General features: G+C 40.7%; 1 protein-coding gene across 3 annotated transcripts in view; it reads right to left on the reverse strand.

The window, feature by feature from the left end:
• Positions 1-27,322, reverse strand: part of SLC49A4 (solute carrier family 49 member 4) — a 55,844-nt gene that overhangs the window by 11,467 nt on the left and 17,055 nt on the right. For all 3 annotated transcript variants that reach the window (XM_083153607.1, XM_083153608.1, XM_083153610.1), the window contains exons 2-7: positions 25,574-25,667; positions 22,598-22,863; positions 17,951-18,080; positions 10,549-10,657; positions 9,642-9,709; positions 2,690-2,817 (exon numbers count right to left, since the gene is read on the reverse strand). In XM_083153607.1, coding sequence (XP_083009733.1) covers positions 2,690-2,817; positions 9,642-9,709; positions 10,549-10,657; positions 17,951-18,080; positions 22,598-22,863; positions 25,574-25,667 — 795 coding nt within the window. The remainder of the gene's footprint in view (positions 1-2,689; positions 2,818-9,641; positions 9,710-10,548; positions 10,658-17,950; positions 18,081-22,597; positions 22,864-25,573; positions 25,668-27,322) is intronic.

Below are 27,322 nucleotides of genomic sequence, written 5' to 3' on the forward strand. Positions count from 1 at the left end.
AATGCAAACAAGGGCAAGTACTCATATGAACTGGTCGAGACTATTAGAGAACATCAGGAAATACTACATAAAAAAGAGTACTTACAAAAAGCAATGCAACCCTTTAGGGGAGAGGGTATCAAGAAAAAAATGTCCTGCTCGACCTCAATTTGTCAGACACCCAGATAATGCCCTGCTACACCCTTGGCAGAAGTGTGTGGGACATTGTTATGTAGACTGACATTTCCAAACTGAAAGAGGCCGGTAGCGAACAATTTCTTGCTGCCAAGCCCGGTTGCTTCAAGTGTCTAGGCTGTGCGACATGCAGGGCACTGGTTACTCCTTTTGCCACCCTTTGAGTGTCACCTGTACAACCAAATATACTGTATAGTGTACATGATTACATGCCCATGTTCATTGCACTATATTGGGAAGACACAATGCACACTTTGTGAGCGCATGGCTGGGCACCTCTCTTCCATCAAGCAAGCTCTGGAGAAAGGCAGTAGCGATCAGCCAGTGGCTCGCCACTTTTTAGAAGCCCATCATACCATCCCAATGCTAAAGTACATGATCATTGATCATATCCCCGCTACACCTCGGGGAGGTAACTGTTCTAAATTATTACTGAATGAGAGTAAAGGGTTGCATTTATTTTTTGTAAGTACCATATATACTCGAGTATAAGCCTACTTTTTCAGAGCATTTTTTATGCTGAAAAAGCCCCCCTCTGCTTATACTCGAGTGAGTTTCCCACTTGAGTCAATAAGTTTTCCCAGTTTTTTGTTGTAAAATTAGGTGCCTCGGCTTATATTCGGGTCGACTTATACTCGAGTATATACGGTACTCTTTTATGTAGTATTTGCTTATGTTCTCTAATAGTCTCGACCAGTTCATATGAGTACTTGCCCTTGTTTGCATTGTTTTGATAACCTAATATATACTAATTAGATTTCTATAGCATCCTTTTTAATTGTGTATTTTTATATACATGTTTTTTCACTTTATTTAGATGGGCTTTTTTATTGTTCTATATCAGGTGGATTCTCGCTATGGCACATACTGAAAATTGTGTATCTAATGTCGCTTATTATAATAGTTTAGCACTGGCGTTTGTTGTATTGACATCTCCATAGTAACAAGTGCTGATGCTGATAATTCTGCAATGAGTTCTGGCTTTGTATATGTATCACTATAGCAACTTACGCTGACACCCGGGGAACGGAGTGACGCTGACGTGATGAGGCGCAAGGTATGCGCAGAAGCGTCTGCCGTCACTGCGCGACCGTGGAGAGTCGCGAATGACGGGAGTCTCGCTGTGGGGTGGTACCTGGTGGTATGTATAAATGTACTTGTTGTGTGTGATGTATTTTATGTCCTGAAGAAGAACCAATAAATTGGGTTTGAAACGTTGGCAAGCACTGCTGGTTTCCTGTACTTCATTGTGTCGAGTGCCGCCGTCTGGTGGATGTGTGAAACCCCTGCAGGGGTCTGTGGATGGCACCGCTACTATCATTATTTGTTGAGGATGTGCCGCTCTATACTGGACTTTATATGCACTTTACGACAAAACTGGCAGCTACACTGCTGATACCGCACCTATAAGACTATTACATTTAGGTCCCAAACTAAAGCGGTAAGCCAGCGTCCAGCCAGAGTGAAATCCTGCCCTAAGCAAGGTTGCGAAAGGCTTGAAAAAAATATTGCAGATTGGCAAATTCATTCACAACTCACTCACTAACTAATAATTTTCCCAGTGTGTGCAGTCTGTGCGTAGCCCAGAACATGAGTATGCGGGCTGGGGTAGCGTTTGGATGGAGATAGAAGGGGGTTACTTTTAAGCACTGGTGTAGGTGATTTAGGGTTAGGCGCGCGCGCACACACACACACACATACACACAGTGTGATACAAATGCAGCCCCCCTTGTGTCAGCCAGCTGTTCGCTCTCTATGTGAACAAGAGGAGGCAGCAGCAGGGATAGCTCCTGAGTCGAATATAAAAAAGAAGCCCGGTGGCAGCTGACTCCATTGTCTCCTGCAGTTCTGTCACTGATGTGAAAACTGATTCATCTGCTGCATATTATTTCTGTGGGCATATGTAACACAAAACATCTGCAGATATTTACAGCATTTTTCTCAATATCTCTTTAAGACATTAAAACAGAATATCTGCATATTCTAGTGTGATGCATAGGAAGAACAATTGAAACACAGTATTCTTCAATCAGCATGGTGTATGAATCATTAGCCATCCAAGCCCTGGAAAGCCATTTACCACCAACTGTGCAAATGAGGATTGTCAAGGAAATTCAATGAGATGAAGTCTGACCTCGAGTGTAGGCTTAAAACCAATAAAACAATATACAACAAAGACAGATAATGACCCTCTAGATTTAGGACAGAAAGAACTCCCTGTAGGGCGATTTAATAAAACCAGCCAAATGTTAAGAGACATTCCTGCATTGATCAAATTCCTTTCCAGATACTCGCATCAATGTGGCAGCAAGCTTGAAATTTGTGGTAAGAGACATTTATACAATAGTATGAAGTTGTATAAAAGAGAAGTTACACAGAAATGACATTTTAAAGGCAATGCCTTGGATGTTTCTCTGTAACAGTGTGCAAATAAAATCCACTGAAATCGATCTAGACACAGCTATAAAGAGATCTGAAATGTGTGGATGAAATAAGGATCCATAGATGCACTTACCTGTGGTGAGTGGAAGGTGAGTAATTGTACTTAAAAAGGTCAATGTGAACCATGTAGCGGCAAGTGCAGCTCCAGCAAACAGCAATACCAGAATAGGCTTCAGAATCCCCCGGATGGAATCTGCAAACCTGTCACGAAAAAGACATAGTGGAAACGGTCAGACTAATGTACTTGTTTATACATTACATAAGTAATGTTTTTATTTGTATATATGGTATAAATAAGTCTGTTAATTGCACTGTGAGTGACATCTTTTCTGTATTTTTAACCTTTAATGGACCTAGGATTTCCTGTACGGGTGCCGGATGACTGACCGACTGGGGGGATCCTGATGGTCACTAACCCGACGTCGGAATCCCGACTGCCGGTGCTCCGACAGGGGGGATGCAGACTCACAGGGGCTCCTCTCCCTTGTAGAGGGAGAAGAGGACCTGTGGCGAGCGTAGCGAGCCCGCAGTGTGGCTACATTGTACTCGCCCCCCTGTCAGAGCACCGGCAGTAGAGATTCTGACGCCGAGATGTGAGATATTGACCATCGAGTCCCCCCTGTCGGACCGCCATACCAAACAATTCCTGTACAGGGTACAGACAGTTAAATGTTCACATTGATGAAAATCCTTCTCCATAACTAAATGCCACCACTGCTTCATCGTGCTTTAGATGAAAGAATAGATGAGAAAATCACTCTAGGGGAGTTGGAGGAACAGAAAAAAGGGGGTTTTTGTGAACCGCAAGAAACCCCCCTTTTTTCGAGTTGGAGGAACAGAAAGGTAGTGACTAGACAGAAGGCATGGTCTACCATAGCCTGTAGGTAGTAACTGCTGGGATCAGTCTTCACTGTTACATATTGTAAAGTAAGATGGTTTCATTACAGTTACATTCAAATTCACACATTTCTAAGTCACAATATAGCTAGGTATGTTTTTAAAATCAATTTTGACAATGCTTTTTTTATTTTTTTTTATGCACTTTGGACCATACCTTCTAAGGCAGTGATTTTCAACCTTTTTACCTTGCGGCACACTTAATAGGACTTGCCAAGGCACACCCTAAGATCCCCACAGGGCAAAACACATTGGTCACCACAGGAAAAAAACAAACCTATTGGCCCCCACATTAAAAACAAGCACACTGATCCCCACAAATAACAAAAATAAAATACAGTGGCCCTCTACATGAAAAGAAGAGACCAGTAAATAACAGTTGAACAGGTGGTGGCTGTAAATGGGTTTGGGCATCTCTAGATGTGGGGGCACACTTGAGAACAGCTCAAGGCACACTAGTGTGCCACGGCACACTGGTTGAAAAACACTGTTCTAAGGGGACTGCAAATTAACAATATTAGTAGAGAGATTAATAGCAAGATTCCAGCGGCCAGAATCACGACACCTCTTGGTAAGTATTTTCTCTTTGCCTATAAATTTGATTTGACTCCTCCCACATCCTAAACCCCAACCCCTCCCTCCCTAACCATCCCTTCCTGCAGCCAAACCATAAAAGGCTCCTCTAGCAGCACAACCCTAAAATTCCACACCACAATAGCCCCTCCTGCAGTCTAACCCTAACCTCTCCTCTCACTAACCAACCCTTCTGGCAGCCTAACCCCGGTACTTGTGTCCAGATTCTAACCACATCCCTTAGTGGTGCAGATGTATTAAGCCTGGTGAAGAGATAAAGTGAAAGGAGATAATGCCCCAGCCAATCAACTCCCAACTCTCATTTTTCAAACACAGTTGATTGGCTGGTGCGTTATCTCCTGCCACGTTATCTCTTCTTTAGTCTTAAAACATCTGCCCCACTGTGTGATGCAACTTACTATCCATTTATATCACATTCCATGTCTTAACTGTCTTTATGAAGCTCCCATTCCCCAGCGTTAGGTATATTATTCATAATATAGTAAAATACATTTGCCTCAGCCACCTCCTTTATGCCACTGTAAAGCTAGTTGGAATTCTACAAGAGCACTGTATATTCCATAGAGCTGCAGAATGCCCCCCAAATGTGTACTGGAATCAACTCTACAACTATTATAATTACACAGAAACTAAAATTACCACAAGTATTTCTTAAAGCACAGTAGTCTACCAAAGGGATACAAAACAATCCTGATATGTGACATTCACAATTAAATGCGGTTCCCTTGTCCAATTGGAGCTTCAGCAGTTGATGCCCTTGTGACATTGCCTCATCTACAAGAATATAACTGCTGCTATCTGAAGAAAGTGATCAAATCCTACTTAATTTAATGTATGTGAACTACATAAAAATGATAGACTTTTTACGCCAAACGCCAAATTACTAAAGCTACATAACTTAGAAATGGACGGCATCAAATGGCTTCTGGCCTTCGGATAACAAATCCTGCAGAAGCGATCAGTGCTTTGCGCATGTGCATATTAGCTGAGCTTCCCGATAGCACAATGGGTGTCTGCAGCTGCACAGAAGAAGTAGTCAGAAAAGCTGCATCTGATTGCTGGAAATCATTGAAGATCCACAATTCAATGAGAAAAATATTCCATTGAATCAGAATCATCAATGGTTGCTAACCAAAGGTATCTGATTTCTATCATTGTTATAGCGGTCTAATCTACTTTACCCAAATAGAAGAAATACTGTAGACCAAACAATTCTGCGAGACTATGTTCTTCATGCCAATCTCAGTGTATTTGTCACTTGTAACTAAGAACTCCTCAGAGGAGCAATCATACAAACAAACATGAAAAACAGGTTCCAATTTAGGAAAGAGACCCATTTTAATAACCAACTTTTGGAAAAACACAGTAATACCACGTTTACACTGCCAAGCAAATAACCGGGTCAAGCATGTCGGGTTTTTTTGTGAACGGCACAACCTGGGTTGAAATTCCCTGATGTCCAACCCTGCCTTTGACCTGTACCCACTGCAAAAAAAAAAAAAACCATGTCAAAAGGCAAATTACTGGGTAGAACTGCTTTACCTGGAAATTTTCCAAGCAGTGAGAATGAGGGTCCGGCACTGCAGTCCCCAGCATTTAAATTCTGGGTTGTTCGCACTGGCAGTGAGAATGTGGTATTACAGGCTGCCATTGTGGATTTATTGGAGGAATAACTTTCTATAAAATGACAAGATAATGCTCAAATGTTAAAAATGTTGCCTTACTAAATGTCAGCAACTCGTAACAAAAACCTAAAGAGACCCTACAATAGAATATTGAGGAGAGAAGAGTATTCACATTGCGGTAGATACTACACTGCTGCCAGGAGAGGCTAATACATCTATGTTCATCCTTCCTACTGGGAAATAAGCTTTTCACTGCTGCCTCCTCTTCTCTTAAATCAGATATTTTTTCAATAAAAGTGACACTAGTCAAGGCTTCATTAACTATTATGCGGTTTCAAAGCCATCAGTTTACAATACCAGTGTTTTAATTAGCTTTGTTATTAAACACCACCTTTTTAAAACTATTTATACCCCATTGTTTTTAATTTTATCTGGGTATTTAGGCATATCGTCCTTTTATCATCGTTATACATTTTCTTAAACACATTGGTTGCTAAACCTCTATCCACTCTCTGCATTTATCCATTTTAAGTAAATTACTACAGTATTACTTTTTATTTAGGGGATAGCCAACACCAATTTAAAGAGGGGAGTGTGATATACTGCATACAATTCTATGACTACTAAGCCTTACATCTTCTATCTATTTATATCTATCTCTAGATCTATCTAGATATATCTCTCTCTATACATACATACATACATACAAACAGCCACCCAAATCAGGTAACCGTCATTCCATGTCATTTCAACCAGGCATGACAATCAGTTACTCAGATTTTCATGATACTTTGTACACTTAAGACCACCACATACTGTAGCTATTAACTCATGTGAAATATTTCTTCTCTAGGCCTCATTGTTTTTGAGATATAGGGGGATCAATTTTTTTAAAATTTGCTTATAAAGGTCACTCCTGATGCTCCGATTTAATGCAAGGTGCGTGTGTGTGTGTGTGTGTGTGTGGGGGGGGGGGGGGGGGGGAGATCTCTCAGACCCTAATCTACATATAAATCATTCATTCCTTTACTTCGCAATTCATTTTTTGGGTGCCGTAAAGAAAGTGGGTTCAATAAGCATTATTAACTAAAGGCATAGAAGTTATTTCCCTTTTCTGTTTAAATTGAACATAAAGTATACTTTATAAAGCTATGAAAATAAAATACTGGGATTTCATTGCCTGCATACAAATTTCCATTATGTAAAATTTTGCCAGCCAGGGCAAGGTATGTATTTGAAATAAATACATACATACATACATATTAATGATTAAAGAATACCCATTAAAAAGTCTACCACTTTGTTTATAATGTGCCCAGAAACTTACTGTATTCTGACACTACCCTCACAGTGACCACAAAATGATGTGGTCACACAGGTTAGAGGAGAGGGCATAAGGAGGAATGAAAAGGGCACAGGGTAGACGGGGGATCACAAGGTTGAGGTGGTCACAGGAAGGGTGGATAGTGAGTTATTTGGCGGAAGAAGAGAGTTGAGCGGTGTACAAGGAGCAGGTAGAAGGCCACATGGTTGGGTGAGAGGGGCACAAGTAGTAGTGAGGAGGCCACACAGTAGGGTGAGGGAGGCACAAGGAGGAGTGAGGAGGGCACAGTGTAGATGAGGGAGGGGTTCATAGGGTGGAGTTAGTAACAAAGTGGGTGGGGATTGTCACAGGGAGGTTGAGTTGAGCGGGGCACAGGGAGGGGTGAGGTGCGCCAAAAGAGAGGTCAGGGGAGGTAACAAGTAGAGGTAGGGATATCGGTCAGGTGGGGGAAAGGCTGTAGGGGATGTGTATAACTGGGAGCAAAACAGATACAAAACAGATACACCCTCCTCCTGAATAAGGGACACACACGGATCCTCTGTCACAGACACAAACACTTTAGATTCTTTGTCTTAAGTATGCCATGCAGCCACGACTCATTTTTTACATGATCTATTAGCCCTATGTGTTGAAATCACATAAAAAAAAGCATCAAATCATCATATGCAGAAGGACCACATACGATGTATCATATGTGATCTACCCGAGGTATCCAAATGCCTCGGGTGCACTACCTGTAAGTACATGGATGTTAGTAACTTGTTCCCTCACCCACACAGTGGAAAGAGCATCCCTATGGTCATGTAGGAAATACCCCAAACCGCGCTCAGTGATTACAAAGAGCAGCACCTCTGAGGGATAGATGGACCCAAAGTTTTTAGAAATGGCAAAAAGAAGGGTTCAGAGGGCGCTAAGGAAGGAATACCAATCACAAATATAAATAAAATATTTAATAACAAAATTAAAAAACCAGCCCTATGGGCAAGACGTTTAAGAATTCTTTCAAAATCGTATCAACATTGAAGGTTACAATCATTGAATAGGAGTACAAAGTCCGTAGATTACAGTCATCAAATTAGTATGTATTGTCATGTATCACTAGATTTGTGGGTTATCATATCCGATGCCCCTGTGGCCTGCTCTACATTGGAAAAACTCCCAGACAACTTAAGGAAAGGATGGCGATGCACCGCAGTGCCATCAGGCCGCCCTCATGGGCAGAGCTTTTGACCAACCGGTTGCCAAACATTGCTTCCAACTTAAGCATAGCCTAGCCAGCCTGTGTTATAAATCCATCGACCATGTCCCAGAGAATAAATGTGGGGGAGTCAGAAATCTTATCTTATTCCGCAGGGAGGTCCGATGGATCTATGATCTTCGTACTGTCTCCCCCAAGAGGCTGAATGAGTACCTCTCATTCAACTACTGCCTTTAAAAGATGCTGCCAACCCCTACTCAACTCACCAATGAGTGGATACTGCACACACACAACCGGATCCGGTTGTGCTGTTCCCTGTGCTAGCAACCCGTCTCCATATTACCATAAATGTTAGTCCAATGCAATGATGTGCGGTTTGGTATTAAAAATGCTTTTTTAAAGTTGAGATTTACTACAGTGCTCAAAATCACCTACTACAGTATGTTGCCTTCCCATTTCATATGCAACTGTTACAATGTATTAATGCTGCTTTCAATTCTGTATCTGAGTAAAAATAACCTTACTTGTTCCGCTTATGAACCAACATGAACATGCCTGTAAGTGTATTAGCATTTCATTCACATTGATCTTTCATTCTTATGCATCGTATTTCTTTATTGTACTGTTTTGATAATTAATACCACCAGGGTAAAAGAGACACAAATCATAAAACAAACTTCTTTAGATCCAAAATGTTGCTAGTTAGTGGAATTGTTACAGTTTTTAACGTGTTGATTTTGCTTGCAGTCTGTTTTTGCTTGCAGTTTAACTTTTCGTATGTACATATAGTCCAATCAGAAAGTATTTTGTAGTGTGTTAATAGTTGACTGGAGTGCTGCATCTTGCTATTCCAGTGTGTGTATGGGTTCCCGGATACTGCTGGGGTGCATGTCCTAGGCTAATAGAGTGGTGGGCTTCAGCTCAGGTATGGGATGTTGTGGCCCTACTTTCCCTTTCCATCCATTGGAGCCCGTTGTGGAAGCTATTTTGGGAGAGACATTTGTACCAGGTTGTTGTTGCGGGCCATTGCCCCCAGTTACTGCTACCACTCGGGTGATCCAACTAATGCAGGCTCTGCTTTTTTTGCTGCCACCCAATTGAAGCTTAGCTGAGAGCTTCAATCGTTGGAGGGCAACAAATGCAGAGCTGCCAATGCTGTCCACACATCTTGGACTGCTGCCTGCTGTGTCAAGCCAACTCAGAGCCAACCGTTGGCTTGGAATAAGTGCCCCATAGCTTTTGCCTAGCTCTAGGTGAATGTCCCAAGTAAGATCACTCCTCGCCATACACAGGTCTACATGGCACTACAATCTAAAAATTGCATCATCATCAATATTTAACCTTAATCCTACAATTCATGTTAAGGTTATCATGAAAACGGTCTTACCTTCCTACTGCAATTCCCACAACACAGCCACCCACAATTGACCAGAAACCAATCCAGCCAGCATCTACCTGCAATAGATAAGAAACAGCATAATGTTGGAGTTATATTTATTATGCGCTCGAAAAATAACATCGACTCCACAATCTCAAAAGGTTTTCAGGTTGCTAGATATAATAAAAGTGATGCATTACCTATACAAATACCCTTCTCCTATGTATGTACCTGCCACCTCCCTGCAATATACCCTTCTTTATAGTCACGAGGAAGGGTTCTCATTTATAGCAAAACCCCCTTGGAACTAGATCATTTTCTTTTCTATTTTGTGGTTATGTTATGCATTTTTATGGTACTGCCATTACCATCTGTGTGTGTGCGCTCTTCAATTTCTTATTCATATTTGTATGTATATCATGTATACTTTGGAAAATATTTTTCAATAAATAAACTTTATTAACACAACAAAAACACACACTAATTTGACAGTTGTGGGAAGTAAATGTATTGGAGATTACATACCATGGAGAAGTCTTTAATAATAATAATAATAATAATAATAATAATAATAATAATAATAATAGTCATTTGGGAATTGATTTGAAAAGAAAGATGTATGCAAACTATTTTACAAGCAAAGACACAGCAAGGCCAATTCAATTCCATTGGAACCTTTAATGATAAGTGACTACACAGACCTCCTACCATTATAGTAGATAACCCTTTTCTGATTTTTGCACCTCCATAGTTTGCAGATTCACACAGCAAATATTAGCCTAAAGCACAGAGTTCTCCACTGACAAAATCATTAAGTAATACTTGCATTAGTGCAAATTTTCAGGTCTCTCTGCATGTGAGTACTATAGGAAATGCAGGCTGACATGGGAGAAGTGTACATCATGGTCATCCTTACTTGGCTAACATGGACATGGGATAAAATCAGATCCAAAACGCCAGACCACCCAGCATAGAATCCTAGAGGAACAGCATAAGCGAGTGCAAGCAATAAGAAGCGTGCATTCCTAGAAGAAAGCAAATTGGCATTATGAAACCGGGAACATTCCTGTCACATGACCATTAAAGCGACATTTCACAAACAATAATATAACTAAATAAAAACATTGTAAACCAAATCCATTGCTTCACAAAAAAAAAAAAAAAACACCATTTAAAACTTCAGTACAGACAGTTCGGGTATAGACAATAGACAATGTCTAGGTCGACCCATAAGAATGGTCGTCATACCCTAGGTCGACACAAGTTAAAGTCTGACATGTACATGGTTGACACAAGTTTTTCCCGTTTTTGTTGTTTGTGTCGACATAGACACTGTATAAAAGTGTTCCGCATCCCCTTGCATGGCTCAGCATGCATCGGGTATGGTCCTTCGCTGAACTCGGCACACCATTATATTCTAACTATGGGGGTTATTCTGATTCACTCAGAAAGGCACAATCACTCTCTAATGGACAAAACCATATGCACTGCAGGTGGGGGTGATGTAACATGTGCAGAGAGAGTTAGATTTGGGTGTTTAATTGTTTCTGTGCAGGGTAAATACTGCCTGCTTTATTTTTACACTGCAATACAGATATCAGTTTGAAGTACACCCCCCACCCAAAACTATCTCTCTCTGCACATGTTACATCAGCCCCACCTGCAGTGCACATAGTTTTATCCATTAGAGAGTGACTGTGCCTTTCCCAGTGAATAAGAATAACCCCCACTATGCGCACTTGGATGGTAAAGTATGAATTAAGTCGTTTTTTTTTATTAAATCCTGAAAAATTGTGCCGACTATGTACATGTTGACCTTTAGCCTGTGTTGACCTTGTCACTGTCAACCATTAGTGGTTGACCTAGACATGGTCGACCCAGGGACCAGATACTGCACAGAGGGCCATATTCAGATCTGAGCTCAGTACAAATTTGTTCAGAAAATGGGCAAAACCATGTGCACTGCAGGTGGGGCAGATGTAACCTGTGCAAAGAGAGTTACATTTGGGTGGTGTGTTGAAACAGAAATCTAAATTGCAGTGTAAAAATAATGCAGCCAGTATTTACCCTTCACAGAAACAAAATAACTCACACAACTCTAATTCTCTTTGCACTCTCATCTGCTCCTCCTGCAGTGCACATGGTTTTGCCCATTTTCCAAACAAATTTGTACTGAGCTCAGATCTGAATAAGGCCCAGAGAGTGTAATTGATAGCATTACCGCCTCACAGTACAGAGGTCATGGGTTTGATTCCCATCATAGCCCTAACTTTATGGAGTTTGTATATTCTCGACACGCTTGTGTGGGTTTCAAATGACTCAACTAAATGAAACATAGTATGAATGTGTCTGGGTGTACATGTGAACGGAAATATGGATTGTTATGCCCTGTACACATGGTGCGTGTAAGCCTTTGTGCGAAGCGATCTAGTGAAGCACTGATTGCTCAGCAGACAGCGATGTATGCTGAGCCATCTTTTATGGCCAGTGTTCTCTGGTGAGAGAACACTGGCGATGACCATATTTATTTAAAATGACAATTAGGGCTTCGCTGATTATTTAAAACCAGCCCTAAGCTCCAGGTCCAGGGCTGGTTCCCAAAATACGGGGGACAAAATGACTAGGGGTCCCCCGTATTTTAAGAACCAGCCCCAGGCCAAACCAGCCAGCAGGGTAATGTCACAGCCGGGGGACACTTATTAGATAAGGTCCTGCGGCCAAAACATTCATCCCTACTGACCAGTCAGCCTGGCCAGGGGCCCTGGGGGAGTGGGGACCCCCCCCCAATAAAGGGGTCCCCCCCCCCTCCAGGACTTACCTGACCAGGCTGAAGCCTGGTGCTGTCCCCGGTGACCCTGTGCGGTGGTCACCGGGCTGATTGAGTGTAAAAAAATAGAATAAATTATTGTCTTTTACTGTGGAACTATGAGTCCCAGTAAGCCTCCCCCGCATGCTGGGACATGGAGAACCACAAGTCCCAGCATGCGGGGCATTAAAGGGCCCGCTGGCACTTGTAGTTCTACAGTAAAAGAAATAGTTAAATAAACACACACTGACAACACAGAAAAATAAAAGTTTAATACATACATTACACACACATACTGATACTTACCTATCTTGAGCCCGTAGGTTGGTCCCGGCAATGGCGTAACTACCATAGGTGCAGGGGGTGCAGCTGCTATGGGGCCCAGAGCTGAGAGGGGCCCACTTTGCCTGACAAAGTATCATGTGCTCTATGCATTTTTCAGCATTAGGTGATAAATAGGGGCCCTTAAAAACTTTTGCTATGGGGCCCACATGAATCTAGTTACTCCACTGGGTCCCGGGGTCCGGGGCTCCAGGGCTTCAGAGTCCGAGTGGGGGGAACATGTGGAAGGAAATCCTACTCACCAGGTCCTCTGGTGAAGATCCCGCCATCTTCTCTGTCTCCGCCGTAGTCCACCGCATCAGCTGCCGGTACCCGATCGGACTGAGAGGCGCATAGATGTTTCATCTTCCGCGCCTCTCATCTGAATGATCCTTTTGGCCGCCTAGCGGCCAATCAGAAGCCGAGAAATTCGGATTAAAAAAAATCAGCGAAGCCCTATTTGTCGGGTTTCCTGATTTTTTAATACCCGTTTGAAAAAAAAACGGTATTTTTAAACGGGTACAGCAACCTGGAGCATTCCCACTGCAGCTCTACCCGTTTAAAAAGGCTAAAAAAATGCAAATTACACAGTTTAAGAGCTGCAGTTGGAAAGGAGTATCAGACAGAAAGTAAACAGAATGGCATCATTGCATTTAGTCTACAGATCCCAGACCGCAGCTGTGCATCTACTTCCATTTACTTGCCTGAATACTTCATTTACAAGGCCGATCAGGTAAAAATGTCAATTAAGTGAATCCTGCAGCTTGCTTACAGATTGACTTTCAGATGCTGCTATATACATTAACAAATCCATGACAACTACAGAAACATCAGCAGCTGGAGACAGACTGCATCCCTAGTTACATTTCACAAAACGTTGAAAGGTTATCTGTATTGTGCTCTATATAAGCACACATTACAAATCACAGTCTGTGTCAGAATGATTTTGTGTTAAGTAAGCAATGGACTCCTACAAATCATTACAATTAATATGCTAGGGAGTCCTGGCATAACAATGCATAAAACAAATATCTGGAAGCACAAATCTTGGCAAATGCATTATTTGACACTTAAAAAGTGCAAAATGACAGTCACTGGAAGCTTTGGAAGTGAAGGAAATAGCAGTGAGCAGGAATAGATGACAAAGGAATAGTCAGTGCAATGAAATGAATTCAGATTATATATATATATATATATACACACATACATACACATATATATATATATATATATATATATATATATATATATATATATATATATATATACACACACACATATACACACATACATACATACATACATACATACATACATACATACATACGCAGTCGAAGAAACAAACAGCAGCACTCAAAAGTGCAACAATCCAACTTTCTGGGATTATACTCCCCTTTGTCAAGGTGTGGGTGATACTATATTTATATTTATTTATTTAGGCTGTAGACAAAGCAGAGGCACTCGGTGGTCTTAAAGAAAATTATTTTAGTGTAGAATTGGTCCTACCCCGATGTTGGGCTACTACTATGATGATTGAGGGTAACTTGGACGACTAAAGCTCCTTGAGAAGGTCCTTAAGTTGGACCGAAACGTCGGAGCATATATGGATTATATACCATTGTAAATAAATTATTTAAGTTGGAATATAACTACGGAGTTTCTTTAGAAGACTTGTTACATATGGGAGTGTGCTCCATTACCCCTACCAGTTGGTGAGAGGGCTACGGACTGTGTGTGTGAATATATATATATATATATATATATATATATATATATATATATATATATATATATATATATATATATATATATATATATATATATATATATATATATATATATAAAATGTAGAAATAGGATCGCACTCCAGGATCGCACTCCATCCAGCAATCAAACAACTCCCGGGGTGTCATCCAGAACAAAGTCCTCATGTACAAGAAAAAAAGGACGCACTCTCCAGAATATATAAATGCAATAAAAAGCTGTGTATTTCAATGATACTTGTCAAGAGAAAAATGTAGGAACCTGCTGTGTGGTCATAGCTGTGCCCTGTGTTGGATTGTTGTTATTGATGCCTATCTCCTGACGAAGGTCCCCCAGAGGACGGAAACGTTGAGTAACAAAAATTTTTCTCTTGACAAGTATCATTGAAATGCACAGCTTTTTATTGCATTTATATATTCTGGAGAGTGCGTCCTTTTTTATATATATATATATATAAATATTGGCCTTCGTCTTCCACTAAAGGATTTTATATAAGCTGCTGCTCCGATAAGGCTCTCCTGTTAGTGCGAGTCTGACAACAGAGATACACAAAAAGATGGGTTTATCGGAGAGCGCTGGACTTAGTACCACCTAGTCAATCATACAATAGTTACTGAATGATGCATCAATCACACTTCTTATGACAATTCTTTGTCCCCTTCCAGAATGACACGTGAGATTCTTTCAGGATAAAAGTTCTTTATTGAAACCCAACGCGTTTTGTCAGAACGACTTCATCAGGGGTGTGACAAAATAATTAGGCCTGTGTGGCAACTAATGTTTCATTCGGACAAGATGAAATCAATGAGATGAAAGATTTGGTGGAAGCCAATCCGGCTTTGTATGCTAGATATTTCTGTAAGGATGAGGTCCTTAATTATTGGACTATTGGACCTATTCATACGGATGCACCTTATAGATCAAATGAAAATAGATCCGGATAAGAGTATCACCTCTCAAATAATCACCGCAGTGTAGTAAAGCTCCTTCACTGGCTGATCAGATATAGAAAATATATATATATATATATATATATATATATATATATCTGTGTGTGTGTGTGTGTGTGTGTGTGTGTGTGTGTGTGTGGTGTGGAGCACAGTTACATTAGCCTGCTGCTGTGGAAAAATAAAAAAAAGCCAGTATTTCCTCAGCACAGAATCAAAATAACTTACCCAAATCGAGAAATCTCTCTGCCCATGTTACATTTGCCCCACCTGCAGTGCACATGGTTTTGTCCATTAAAGACTGAATATGCTTTTGCGATCCAACCTAAAATCACCCCGTGTTCCCCTTAAAATACTGTTCTGTAGAATCTGGCCACAACGCTGTGTGACTGAGAAGAGGGAAGTGATGGACGCCACACTGACTGCATGCTCCATATCACTAAATAGAGATGCCAGACAAGCCTCCAAACCTCTACTCCCGAACTGAACTTCAGTGGATGCTCTACTAACTAATGTGCAGTCTGTGAACAGGTTACAGAGATTCAGTATCTTCTGTTGCCACTAACAGGAGCTCAAGCTTTACTCGCTCCACCCCTGAATGTCTGAACATGCAGATCAAAAGAATACACAGCATACATACTCTGAGTCTCCGCTTTAGCTTACATGTTTTAGCTCCGCCTGTGGATCTTTTAAAATGTGTTAATGAGTAATGAATGCACCTGTTGGGCAACCTGGAAAATATGAACGGTGTGGGGTCCGAGGACCGAGTTTGAGAACTACTGCACTAGTTTCTTTAACCATTTTCACAGTGCTGTTCACCTTTTAAACCTATAAATGATTTTTCTACTGGTTTTTTTTGCAGATTTTGGGCAGATATTTCTCTGAAATAGAGTGTGCCCCACCAGAGTCTAATGTCCACTCTTTTCTTTCTCATACATGCAGTAACATTATAATGGGGCAGGTGTATTAAGCCTTAACAAGAGATAAATGCAAGGGTGATAAAGGGCCGCATTTATCAAGCAATATTTGCGGTTAAATCCCCGAAAACGGATAACCGCAAATATTTAGTATCCCCCAAATGTATCCCGGCTGCGATCCCCCCCTTCACCGCCGACGGCCGCATCCCCCATAGGTTTCTATGGGGGATGCGAAGCTGCCCGATGTATTAACATCGAGCAGCCCGGCTTCGCATCCCTGGGCTATCGCCATTCTGATATGGCGATAGCCCATTGTAGCCTGTGGCTACACATCGCACTGCCGAGCGGGGCAGTGTGGTCAGAGGGGGTCAGCGCATAACCGCGCATGCGCTGACCCCTCGGCTTCCGGGTCAGGGCTTCTCAGGGATGGGCTTCTTTTGGAGCCCTGTCCCTGCCCCCTTGTTATGATACATACCAGCGGTATTTCACAATACCGCAATACGATGTCCGGCGATGTCATCACGCCGGTATCGCTTTATAATGATAAATGCGCCCCAAAGAGAGATAAACATCCAAACAATCAGCTCCTTACTGACTTTTTTCAAACACAGCCTGTAACATGGCAGTTGGCAGGTGATTGGCTGGACGTTTATCTCTCTTTATCACCCTTGCATTTATCACTTGTTATGGCTTAATACATCTGCCCCTATGACCCTTAGGGATAAGGTTGTCCAAGATGAATGGGAAGACGAGGAGAAGCTTGCATCCTCAGCACATACAGCGGCAACACGGGGAGGCAGGGCGTTACGGTCAGTGTATAAATCGGCAGATTATGACACCCAGCTGAAACAGCCTTGCGGTAATACTATGTATAGGGTTTTCAGAGAAACGGATTGTGGATAACAAGCACAGGTACTTTAAAATACTCAAATGAAAGTTAAGTATTAGGATGATGGGATGACTTGTCACACAATGTGAATAATAGGACTAAATGTAACAGACCTATTCAGGGAAATGAAACAGGGTCCAAGTTTGTAGGAGATGTGGTATGCCGGATGATTTCTGTGGGTTATTTTTTTTAAAGGGGCAGTCAGACTGTCCGGCATCCCACAGCTCCGGCTAGCTCAGACCCTATAACATATGTCCCATTAAGTCTGTAAAACATACAAGGAATAAAGACAAACTATAGTGTGTTATTTCCATATTTTCTAGATAACCATCACCACCTGATCAGTTGCTCTCATTAAGAATACAATCACCAGGGTTTGCCTAGAATCCCTCTCTTCCAGCCCAATTCAGAGCTTCCCACACATGTGCTGAAAGGTTAGTATCCAGTTTTAGAAAATATTCAAATCCGATAGCCACTTATAATCACTAAACCTATTGCCACTGACAAGGATTGCTGCAATTCAATTGCACTTCTAATAGTAATAAATCGATCTTTATTCATGACCACCAAAAAAACTAAATTATTGGGAAAATAAACCTTTAATGATACCATCACTTATAAAAAAAAAAAAAAGAGAGCATTATAAATATGCAGGATGTTTATGCAGAACTTACCCAAGCAGCTTTCCAAAACTGCTTCTGTAACTTAGTCTGCGAGCAGCAGCAGCAATACTAGGGGGAACCGGGGGACGGGAAGGGAAATAGGCCAAAACAGCAGCAAAGACCACAGAGATTATTCCAAACTCTGCAAGTAAAAAAAAATAAACAAAAAAAAATAAATAAAAACAATGTAACATGGAACCTTGATCTCTGATTAATAATACCCCTTTAACACTACCGCAAAAACCCTGGATTTTCCCTAGTGGACCCAGGTCAGTGGCGGTGTAAAAGTGTCCCTTTACACGGGACTTGACCAGGGTAAAACACGGACAGGACCTGGGTAGAGGGCAGTGTAAATGGGTACGCTCGGTCATCCGACCAGGCTCCCGTTTAAAGCAATTGGGGAAGCCCAATCTCCGGACCGCAGCGTCCTGCGGTCAACATGGAGGTTGGGCGGGGGGGCACACACAGCAGACAGCAGCGGAGGCAGGTAGGAGGTGAATGGATGCCATTGTGTGGCATCCATTCACCTCGTGGACAGGGGCTCTGGAGGTGCACAGGGGCTGGTGGTAGCCCAGCAGCTTACCTTGGTGCTGGGCTTGCCTCCAGTGCGACGGTGGGCTTGGCGGGATTATCGGTGGTCCCGGTCATCTCTGAATGCCGCCCTCATTTACACTGCGGGTCGGCACCACAGTGTAATCGGTGCAAATCCCGGGTCCGACCTGGCTTGGAACAGTGTTGGATCCGGGATTTGAGTGTAAAAGGGGTATTAGTCACTAAGCACAATGTGCAATAGCTATGGTTACACCCCCAAATTCTACCTACACCCAAGTAGAATAGGACACTTGTAGGGTAACTCCACCCAGAACAGATGTTCTATTATTACATTACATGACAGAAATAAGGATAGTATGTAGGCAAATTACTCTAATGACTAGGGGTCTGGCAGATCATGGGATATGACCATAGGTAATGCTCTATAGCTCTGTCAGGAGTTGCCAGAGACGGGAGATTTTACACACCACACCAGCACCTGATGTTATCACATCTTGTGAGTATTGCTTCCTGTATCACATTGATGAGATGTGAAGGAGGAAGAGCCATAGCAGCCCTATAAGTGTCAATATAGTAGATCTATACTAGCTTTATATTCAAAGTACAACAATACCAAATATGCACATTTTCTACAAGGTCTAACAAAGCCTACAAAATTAAATACAATTAATGAACATATAGAACATTTTCCCTTTAAAGGGGAAGGTGAATGGAAGATAAGCATCTGAGTGTACATATTAGGGTTTTCGAATTTATTATACTCACAGATAATTCTTCGAGATAACCAAAGGTAATTGCTACCCTAGAGTAAGGACCTGTTCTCCCTAGTACAGACTGGAAGTTTTTTCAGTGTACCGCCCTATAGTTTTTCCCACCTCTTATGCAGTCCTTCCAAGTTCCTTAACTCTGACAATGAATCGCTTACACAATTTCCCATCCATATAAAAATCCAATACCTTTCTTTTTTCTTTTGTATAGGAGGAATTGGTCTCTGTCTTTACTCTAAACCATACTTTACTTCAGTAATACATCTTGCATATAGGTCTGCTTAGTTGGTCAATCAGCTTTCTTGTTTACTACTAAGAGAACTAATAAATGTTGTCAGCTGTAATTCTTTCACTGTGAGAAAGTAGAAAAAGCTGGCTCTTACAAGATCTAAATATATGAAGTTAGTTTTCTCTCTCGTTTTTTGGTGAAGAATGATGATACCTTGAGGTATTGGTTAAGATGAAAAAGCAGAATCTACTTTGGAACAAATGTTGGATTTGTCCTAATAAACATGATCTTCAAAAGGGGTCTACCACCCAAAAAGGGTGTAATTACTTCCCTAGCTGACATGACAACAATCAAGATAACTGCTCAAGATGAGTTAATTCATTAAAAGGTTTATATCCCATGAAGCTATAAATTAAGTGATCTGTGGGCCAAATCTTTTTATTGCTTGACGGAATCTTTTAAGCAAGTCCAATTTTCTTTCCAAAAGCATGACAACAGATATTCCCGAGACAGCTAGCTCTTTTATAAAGACGTGGAACTTGACTAGAAAATGACCATGTCAAGTGAAGCCTCGTAGATGTATTCCACAGCCTTTGGCATTCTTTCTAAATTTCTCAACAAATATTGCTTTGCAATTCTTGCTTCTATTCAATGTATTGTTGAGCTCCAAAACCTTATTGCTTTGTACACAGTTAGGTCTTCTTTTTTTTTAAACTCCATTCTCTTATCCACTGTATCCTTAAACATGCTCCTACTACTAACAAAATAGTGGTAACGGACATGAACTTATAGTAAATCTCTCTAGAAAATCTTGCTTTGATCTTCCTTCAAATAACAGTTCCAGTTACACCCTATGTCCCAACACCTTTTAAAAAATGTTTAAATCCAAGAATTGTATAACTGATGAGGGGTTTGCAAGAAGTTTCTGGAAGATTCAGTGCATAGCCAGAGTAGACCTAAACCAGAACTGTTGTGAACTGTAATCTAAAACTAAAAGTCTTGTGAAATATGAAAGCACAAAACCAGAGAAGTAGTACTGCAAGAGCTTTTAACTAATGCAATCTGCTTTTGGGAGGAAGCCCTATCTCAGACAACTGTTTTTGAGTGGTTTGCAGAATTGTGTTCCAGGTAGACAGTCCCTAAAAGTCAAGGATTACTGCGGAAACCTGTGTCCCTTATCACCGTGGACAACACTGCTGCCATGCAAGTCAATGTTTAAGTGGACACCATGGTCATCGTGGCACAGTCAGAGAAGTAAATCGGCATCTAACAGCGATCCATCCACTTTATACTCCACAAAAAACTTGGCCTGAGCAAGGTTTCTGCACGCAGGGTGACCCATCAGCTGACTCAAGAGCAGAAGGAGGTTTGGGTGACTTTGTGCCTAGAATTGAATCGGGATTGAATAGAAAGTACATTGCATCGTGTGTACACCCCTTTACTCACATCTGCAGACTGGGAAAAAGTACTTGATTGTGAGTGAATTGAATATGGATGTGTGTGACAGGATATCAGATTGTGCAATTTTCGCAATTCTCTTGCAGATTTACACAGGGCAGGTTTTCACTCTGTCTGGGTGGCAGCTAACCACGCGCAGTCATCTGCAAAATGTCAGATGAGTGATCAGGTCTGAATCAGTCCACAAAACCCATGTAGAACTAGAAATTCTTCGTTAGACACAAAATAATTCTCCATCCATGTCATAAGTTTCCAAAACGGATTAGAGTAGAATAGGAACAAGTATAGGTTCTTGTACATATTCTTTATAGAACACTATATCCTGATTGACAAGAAATCATAACAAGCTGCACAAACACCTTAAAAATGCTTCCTCACCACCATCATCTACTGTATACTCCCACCGTTGCAGAAGGCACAGGGCAATTTAATAAAACTAGATTTTTTTTTTTTACTATACTGCCTAATACTATAGCACAAACAAAAGCACACATAAATGAGGACTCCCATCTGGGATTCAATCGGCTGCTGGGACTCTTTACACATTCTAGCTGTTGCGTTTAGAGAGGAAAGTCCCAGGAGCTTTCATCAAACGTCTGAAAGTCGAAAAGCCTAGGGCTGCTCTTTTCCAGTGGGCAATGCCAATTTTAAAGCACTCTGATCTTTGACCAGTCAGCCGCACGCAGTGATCATCTAAAAAGCATCCTTGTCTTTGTTACGGCAGAGTTCCTCCTGGCTTGCAGCAGTGTATTTCTCTGCAACCGTCCTACTGCCAGGAAGTGGGCTAGATGCACCTGGTGGGCAGTCAATTGGAAAAAAAAAAAAAAATCTGTCCGTTCCAAATAGAATGGGTTATGCAACTTATTAGAATCAGTCTGATTTGACTGGTAATCAAAATATTCACAGAGATTTCTGAAGTGCTAAACCAGCTCCACATCTCCTACATTAGCTAAAAAAATCACTGATATAACACTTCTTTGTATATTGGTGGGAACATAGAGGAATTATGTAATTGATAGGGTTTTTTTATGGAAAGCACATTTAGTAGTAATTAACTTGTAAATATAAGAGCATTATGCTGTTAGAAGTTACTTTACCATGAGCATCTGGATGGCGGTGTGTAAACACTTAATAACGTCAATTATGCACACTTTTTGAGCATCAATTTTGGTGATTAACAGACATTCCAGAGAACCCAACATCTTGTTTTATAAGGCACCAGTGGTTTCACTGAAGTAGCGACTAAAAAAGAGCTTCATGCCTCTGGGAGGTAACAAGTTCCTACTGAACTGAGGTACAGATGATTAGGTCAATTACAGTGCCATAATGACTGATGGCACTGTAATTGTATCAACGTAATCACTAATAATGCATTCAGCCATTTTTGATAGATTGAAGAATCCATTAGAGCACAGCAACGTGACAGAGGCCTAATAAAAATTGGCTACATGCTCATGACTTAACAGAATTCACAGCACTGCCACCTCCACTGTAAGGGACAGGTCCCACCAGGGTTTAAAGTTTCAGGGGCCATCACATTGTTTAGACTACCAGCATGCTCTTCTACAATGGCATTAAACAGTTCAATTATGCATAAACAAATGTGTAAAATTCTTAATATTCATAAAAAAAAAAGGTTACACAGATAATTACCTGCATACATCACCACCTCAATACGGTCCTTTATGAACCCTGTGTCAGCTTTAAATAGAAAATTGTCAGAGGTACCATTTGGGGCTGGAACCACTAATGGTCCTACTAAAAATGCACAGGCTCCACCTAAGTAATTAAGCATTGATGCAATAGCAGTGGCCGTAGCACGCTCATTTGGGGAGAACCACGTTGTAGAGAGGAACGGAGCAGCGTTCATTGCAGTTGGTCCAGCCAATCCATTCAGCAACTGTCCCCCATGAATGAGTCTGAAAATAAAACACACAAAATAAGTTAAAAACATAAAACACAAATTCCACACTAGTGTATACCACACCACATTCCCTAATATAATCTCCTATACCACCCTCTACAATTTTTTTTTTTTTTATTGTTTTTATTTCAAGAGACGGGTAAAACAGTGTGAATTATCATTAAACAACATTGAATAATGCAGACATTATCACTTTTTCCTCTTCTTTACTGTCAATATTGACTACAACTATGAGTTTGAAAGTTGTACAACAAAGTTTTGTGTAAATATAAGTTATATGCATTAACAATTCTATATTTTTGAACATATAGAGGATACATTTTTGGTAAATATACAATATATTGATCAATTCCTGTAAATGTCACTCCTGTGTAGAATAAACTGTAATAAATGGGGTCAATAAATGGAACCATGGTGCGTCTGTTTTTTCGCAACGTTAAAATAATAATTTTACCCCATGTTATTCTCAAATGAGTGAGAACGAAGTATATAATAAAAAAAAAAAAATAATAATAATAACAATTATAAAAACCGTATGAGAGAAAGACTTAGAGAGGGAAGGGGGAAAACCATGCGTGTCCAAGACGCTCAAGCCCTTTTCGTAGTTAAATAATTGGCGGGTCTTGAAGAAGTATTCTGGTCTCATACCAGAGAGCTGTGCGGAAGCACTTATGGATTTGCGGTTTAGTCTCCACTGGTAATGTGTCTATGTAGCTCTCCCATATTTCGAAAAAAAAAGGTTTTGTTTAAGAAATGAAGGGGGTGTGGTGGATATCCACTGCTGCAATATGCATTTCTTCGCTACCGAAGAAAGGTACAGCAACAATCTCTTACGGCCAACAGAGATTTTTGGAGTAGCTGGTAGATATCCCAAAATGGCCCACTCTGGTATTAACAGTAAGTAATTTACCAAATGATCTACTGCAAATTTTCTAACTGTCATCCAGAATTGTTGAATAGCTGTACACTCCCATAAACAGTGGTATAAATTTGCATCTGAGTGATTGCATTTAGGGCATTTCGAAGAATTGGTTAGGCCCATTAAACTGCAACGATGGGGAGATAAATAACCCATGTAAAATATTTTTAAAAACATGTCTTTATAGGACGTGGCTGATATTGTTTTAGTAGAATACAGTAGGGTTTTTAAAATAGTCTTTTCATCTAGGTTGGGGAAGTGTGACCGTCACTTGGTGATCCCTGTTTGGAATTGGCCCATTTAAAAGGGCCTTATCAAGTTGGTTATCCCAATCCGCTGCACTTAAATATGATATCCCCTTATTGGTATAGTGTTGGGCTTGGAGAAAAGCTAGATTACATGGTGGTAAGAAATCATATTGGGATTTTGCCTGTATGTAAGTAAATGGTTTTTTTGTTTCATGGTTAGCAAGTTGTTTAATGGAGTGTAGTCCCTGGGAGCTCCTTGACTGGAATGGTTGTGTCGCCGTTCCATGTTGAAAGCAGTCATTGCCCAAAAAAGGGAGATGTAATGAATATAGGGTATGTAGTTTAGCTTTGTTACGTATTGTGCGACATGTGGACCATGTTGAGATGAGGAGAGGATTTTCTAATACCTGTGTGGGCAGCTCACATTTGGGTAAATGTAGAAGACATGTTAAGTTGAGAGATGGAATAAGCTGTTGTTCTAAAGTATAATTGGCGTATTGGTTTTTGTGATGGATCCAATCCTTTGTGTATCTACAGATGGCTGCTTGATTATATAGTTTAATGTTAGGGAAGTTGATCCCTCCCTCTGCTCTGGTTCTATGTAATACTTTTAAGCTGATTCTCGTCTTTTTTTGGACCATATGAAATTCCTGAAAAGGTCTGTAATTTTTTTTTTCATCAGATAGAGTAAGTGGGAGAACTTGTAGAGTTTTAGAAAGGTAATTAATTTAATTGGCTCTACCTAAATAAGATAGTTGTAAATGTTGCCATCCCTCCAGCTCTGCACCGATTTTTGTAATGAGTGATGTTATGTTTTTGTAGTAAAGATTGTGAATATTTTTGGTCAGTGTAATTCCTAAGTATTGTATTTGGGAAGAGGCCCATTTTAGTCCACTGAGGGAGGCATCTGGTATGTATGGATGTCTACCTAATGCTAAAGCTTTTGATTTTGAGAGATTAATCCTAAATCCCGAAATCAAACCATATTGGTGAAGAATGTCGAACAAAGGTTTTAGGCTAGTCTCGGGATTAGAGATGAATATCAACAAATCATCTGCGAAAGCTTGTAGCTTCAGTTCTTGGGATCCAATTTTGGCTCCCTGCAAGATCCTCCATTGTTGGAGATAGCGTAACAAAGGATCTAATGCTAGGTTAAAAAGTAAAGGAGATAATGGGCAGCCCTGTCGTGTTCCCCTTTGCATTATTAAGGATTAACCTAGAAGACCATTGACCAGCAGCCTAGTGGAAGGCTTGTAATATAGATATTTAAGTAAGTTTATGAATGAAAATCCAAACCCTATATATTCTAAGATTCTGAAAAGATATTCCCACCCTCTACAAGTTAACAAAAACAGGGGTAGATTTTACAGGTGGAGAAACTGGACATATACAGCTGAATACTATTTCTCACTTTCATAAAACATACCACACAGCATTTTAATTAAATAAAAAAATCCACCCAATTATAGAATACAACAGTTATCATAGGTATGTAAAAAGGATGTCCTATTTCCTTTGCACACAGTAAACTAACGTACCTTCTCCGGACCCATAAATCCGATACAGGAACACAACGCAGACCTGCACCAACCACCATCAATAACAATGTGAGAAGCACCGTCACACGCAGACCTGGTAACACAGGAAGTTGCAAGTTAGAAGATTGGGACCTAGGTCTTTAGAAGATCAAAACAGTTGTGTGCCCTAACTTGTAGTGCTGGTGCACGTGAAAAGATTTAAGTAGTAACAATGCACACTGGATGATCTCCCAATGCTGATGTTTGACTGTTTGAATGCAAACGTGATAGAACCTCAAAAATATCCACTAAAAATGCCAGCGTCACTCACAGCGACTGTATCTAACACACGGCTAATTGACTTGCCTGGAGCTATCCTATTTGCCCACGATGCCGGTAGTTATTGAAGATTTGGGTTAATCAAAATCCCTGGAAATCAACCCTTACAGCCACGTTTTTTCATGAAAACACTGGGCTTGGCAAAAGTAATCCACTGGAAAATCCCCAGAAAAAGCAGGGTCTATAATTGGACAGACCGATAATGATCATCAGGCTAAAATAACAATAAGTCCATTTTTGCTTGCGGAAAATTATCGCAGCTAATTGAATAGCCCCCACCGTTTTTAAAAACCCCAATTGTTCTTTGTTAGTTTGTTATGAACAGCGGGAAGCACAAATTCATGCAATGTTGTACAGAGAGCCAAGTAAGCTCTTGGAAACATCCATTATTTCATGTTGTGAAGCTTTCAAAAACTCTACACAATTTCACTAAAGCCTAATGACGACCTAGGTTTTACAAGAGATTCATGGTATTTGTGCAGAGGTACTGACAAACGTAAACCAGAGGGTGTCTCTTGTAACAAGATAGACAAGTACTATAATATATGCAATAAGAAAACCATATGACACCTATACAGGTTAAAATGTTACAGAAATGACCTTGCATAATAACAATGTTTAAGATTATTTCTGAAATGATTGAGTCTGGGTAAGCAGCAATCAGGTACTATTGGAAGAGTCTTGGTGAGCAGCCCTGTCTTTACCCCCAATGCCTAAGTCCTGTATGGCTTCTTATACGGGTGGGCTCTTCTTGAAACTGGGTCCAGTGACTGAGTTCCTCGCTGGAATCCGAAAGTGGCTGGATGATAGCAATACTGTGAGTAGGATTGTAGTAGTGCGACTAACAGCTTCTAATGTGTTTTATACATAGGTGTACATTGCCAAGGATGGTGGTATGGGACTTGTGCAGACCTTTCATTGTAAGGTTGCATGGTTCCTTTTGTGTGTGTAAAATGTGTTGTATAGAGCACCCTCCCTCCACCCAAAAAAAAAAGAAAAAACACACAACAGCAAGGGTCGGCACTGTAATGCTACTGCAATCACTGTTTCTCCAACAGCTGTCAAAGAGAATGAAGAGATAACTTTACATCCTATTGCAGATATATAGATTGCACCTATTGAAAAAGTAATATTTACCACTAATATTTTACAAATACAAAACTAAAAAAAAAAACAACACCAGCCGGTATAGTCAGAATGTCACAAAAATAAAATTGAAAGTCTTTCTTTTAAGAAGTCCAGAAACGTGCTCCATCTCATGGCTTAATAGTTAACGTCCATATACACTAGAAAGTTGCCTAGTGTGTATGCCCCATCGACAGCCAACTAGCAATGATGCACGCTCCTGCATCATCGCTAGCTAGGTAGGCAGTCTGCTGGTTTTACCAGCACATTTAGCGATGATACAGTAGCTAATTTTTCAGCCATCGC

Source organism: Crinia signifera, chromosome 7, assembly GCF_055691185.1.
Source record: "Crinia signifera chromosome 7, ASM5569118v1, whole genome shotgun sequence".
Classification (NCBI taxonomy): Eukaryota; Metazoa; Chordata; class Amphibia; order Anura; family Myobatrachidae; genus Crinia; species Crinia signifera.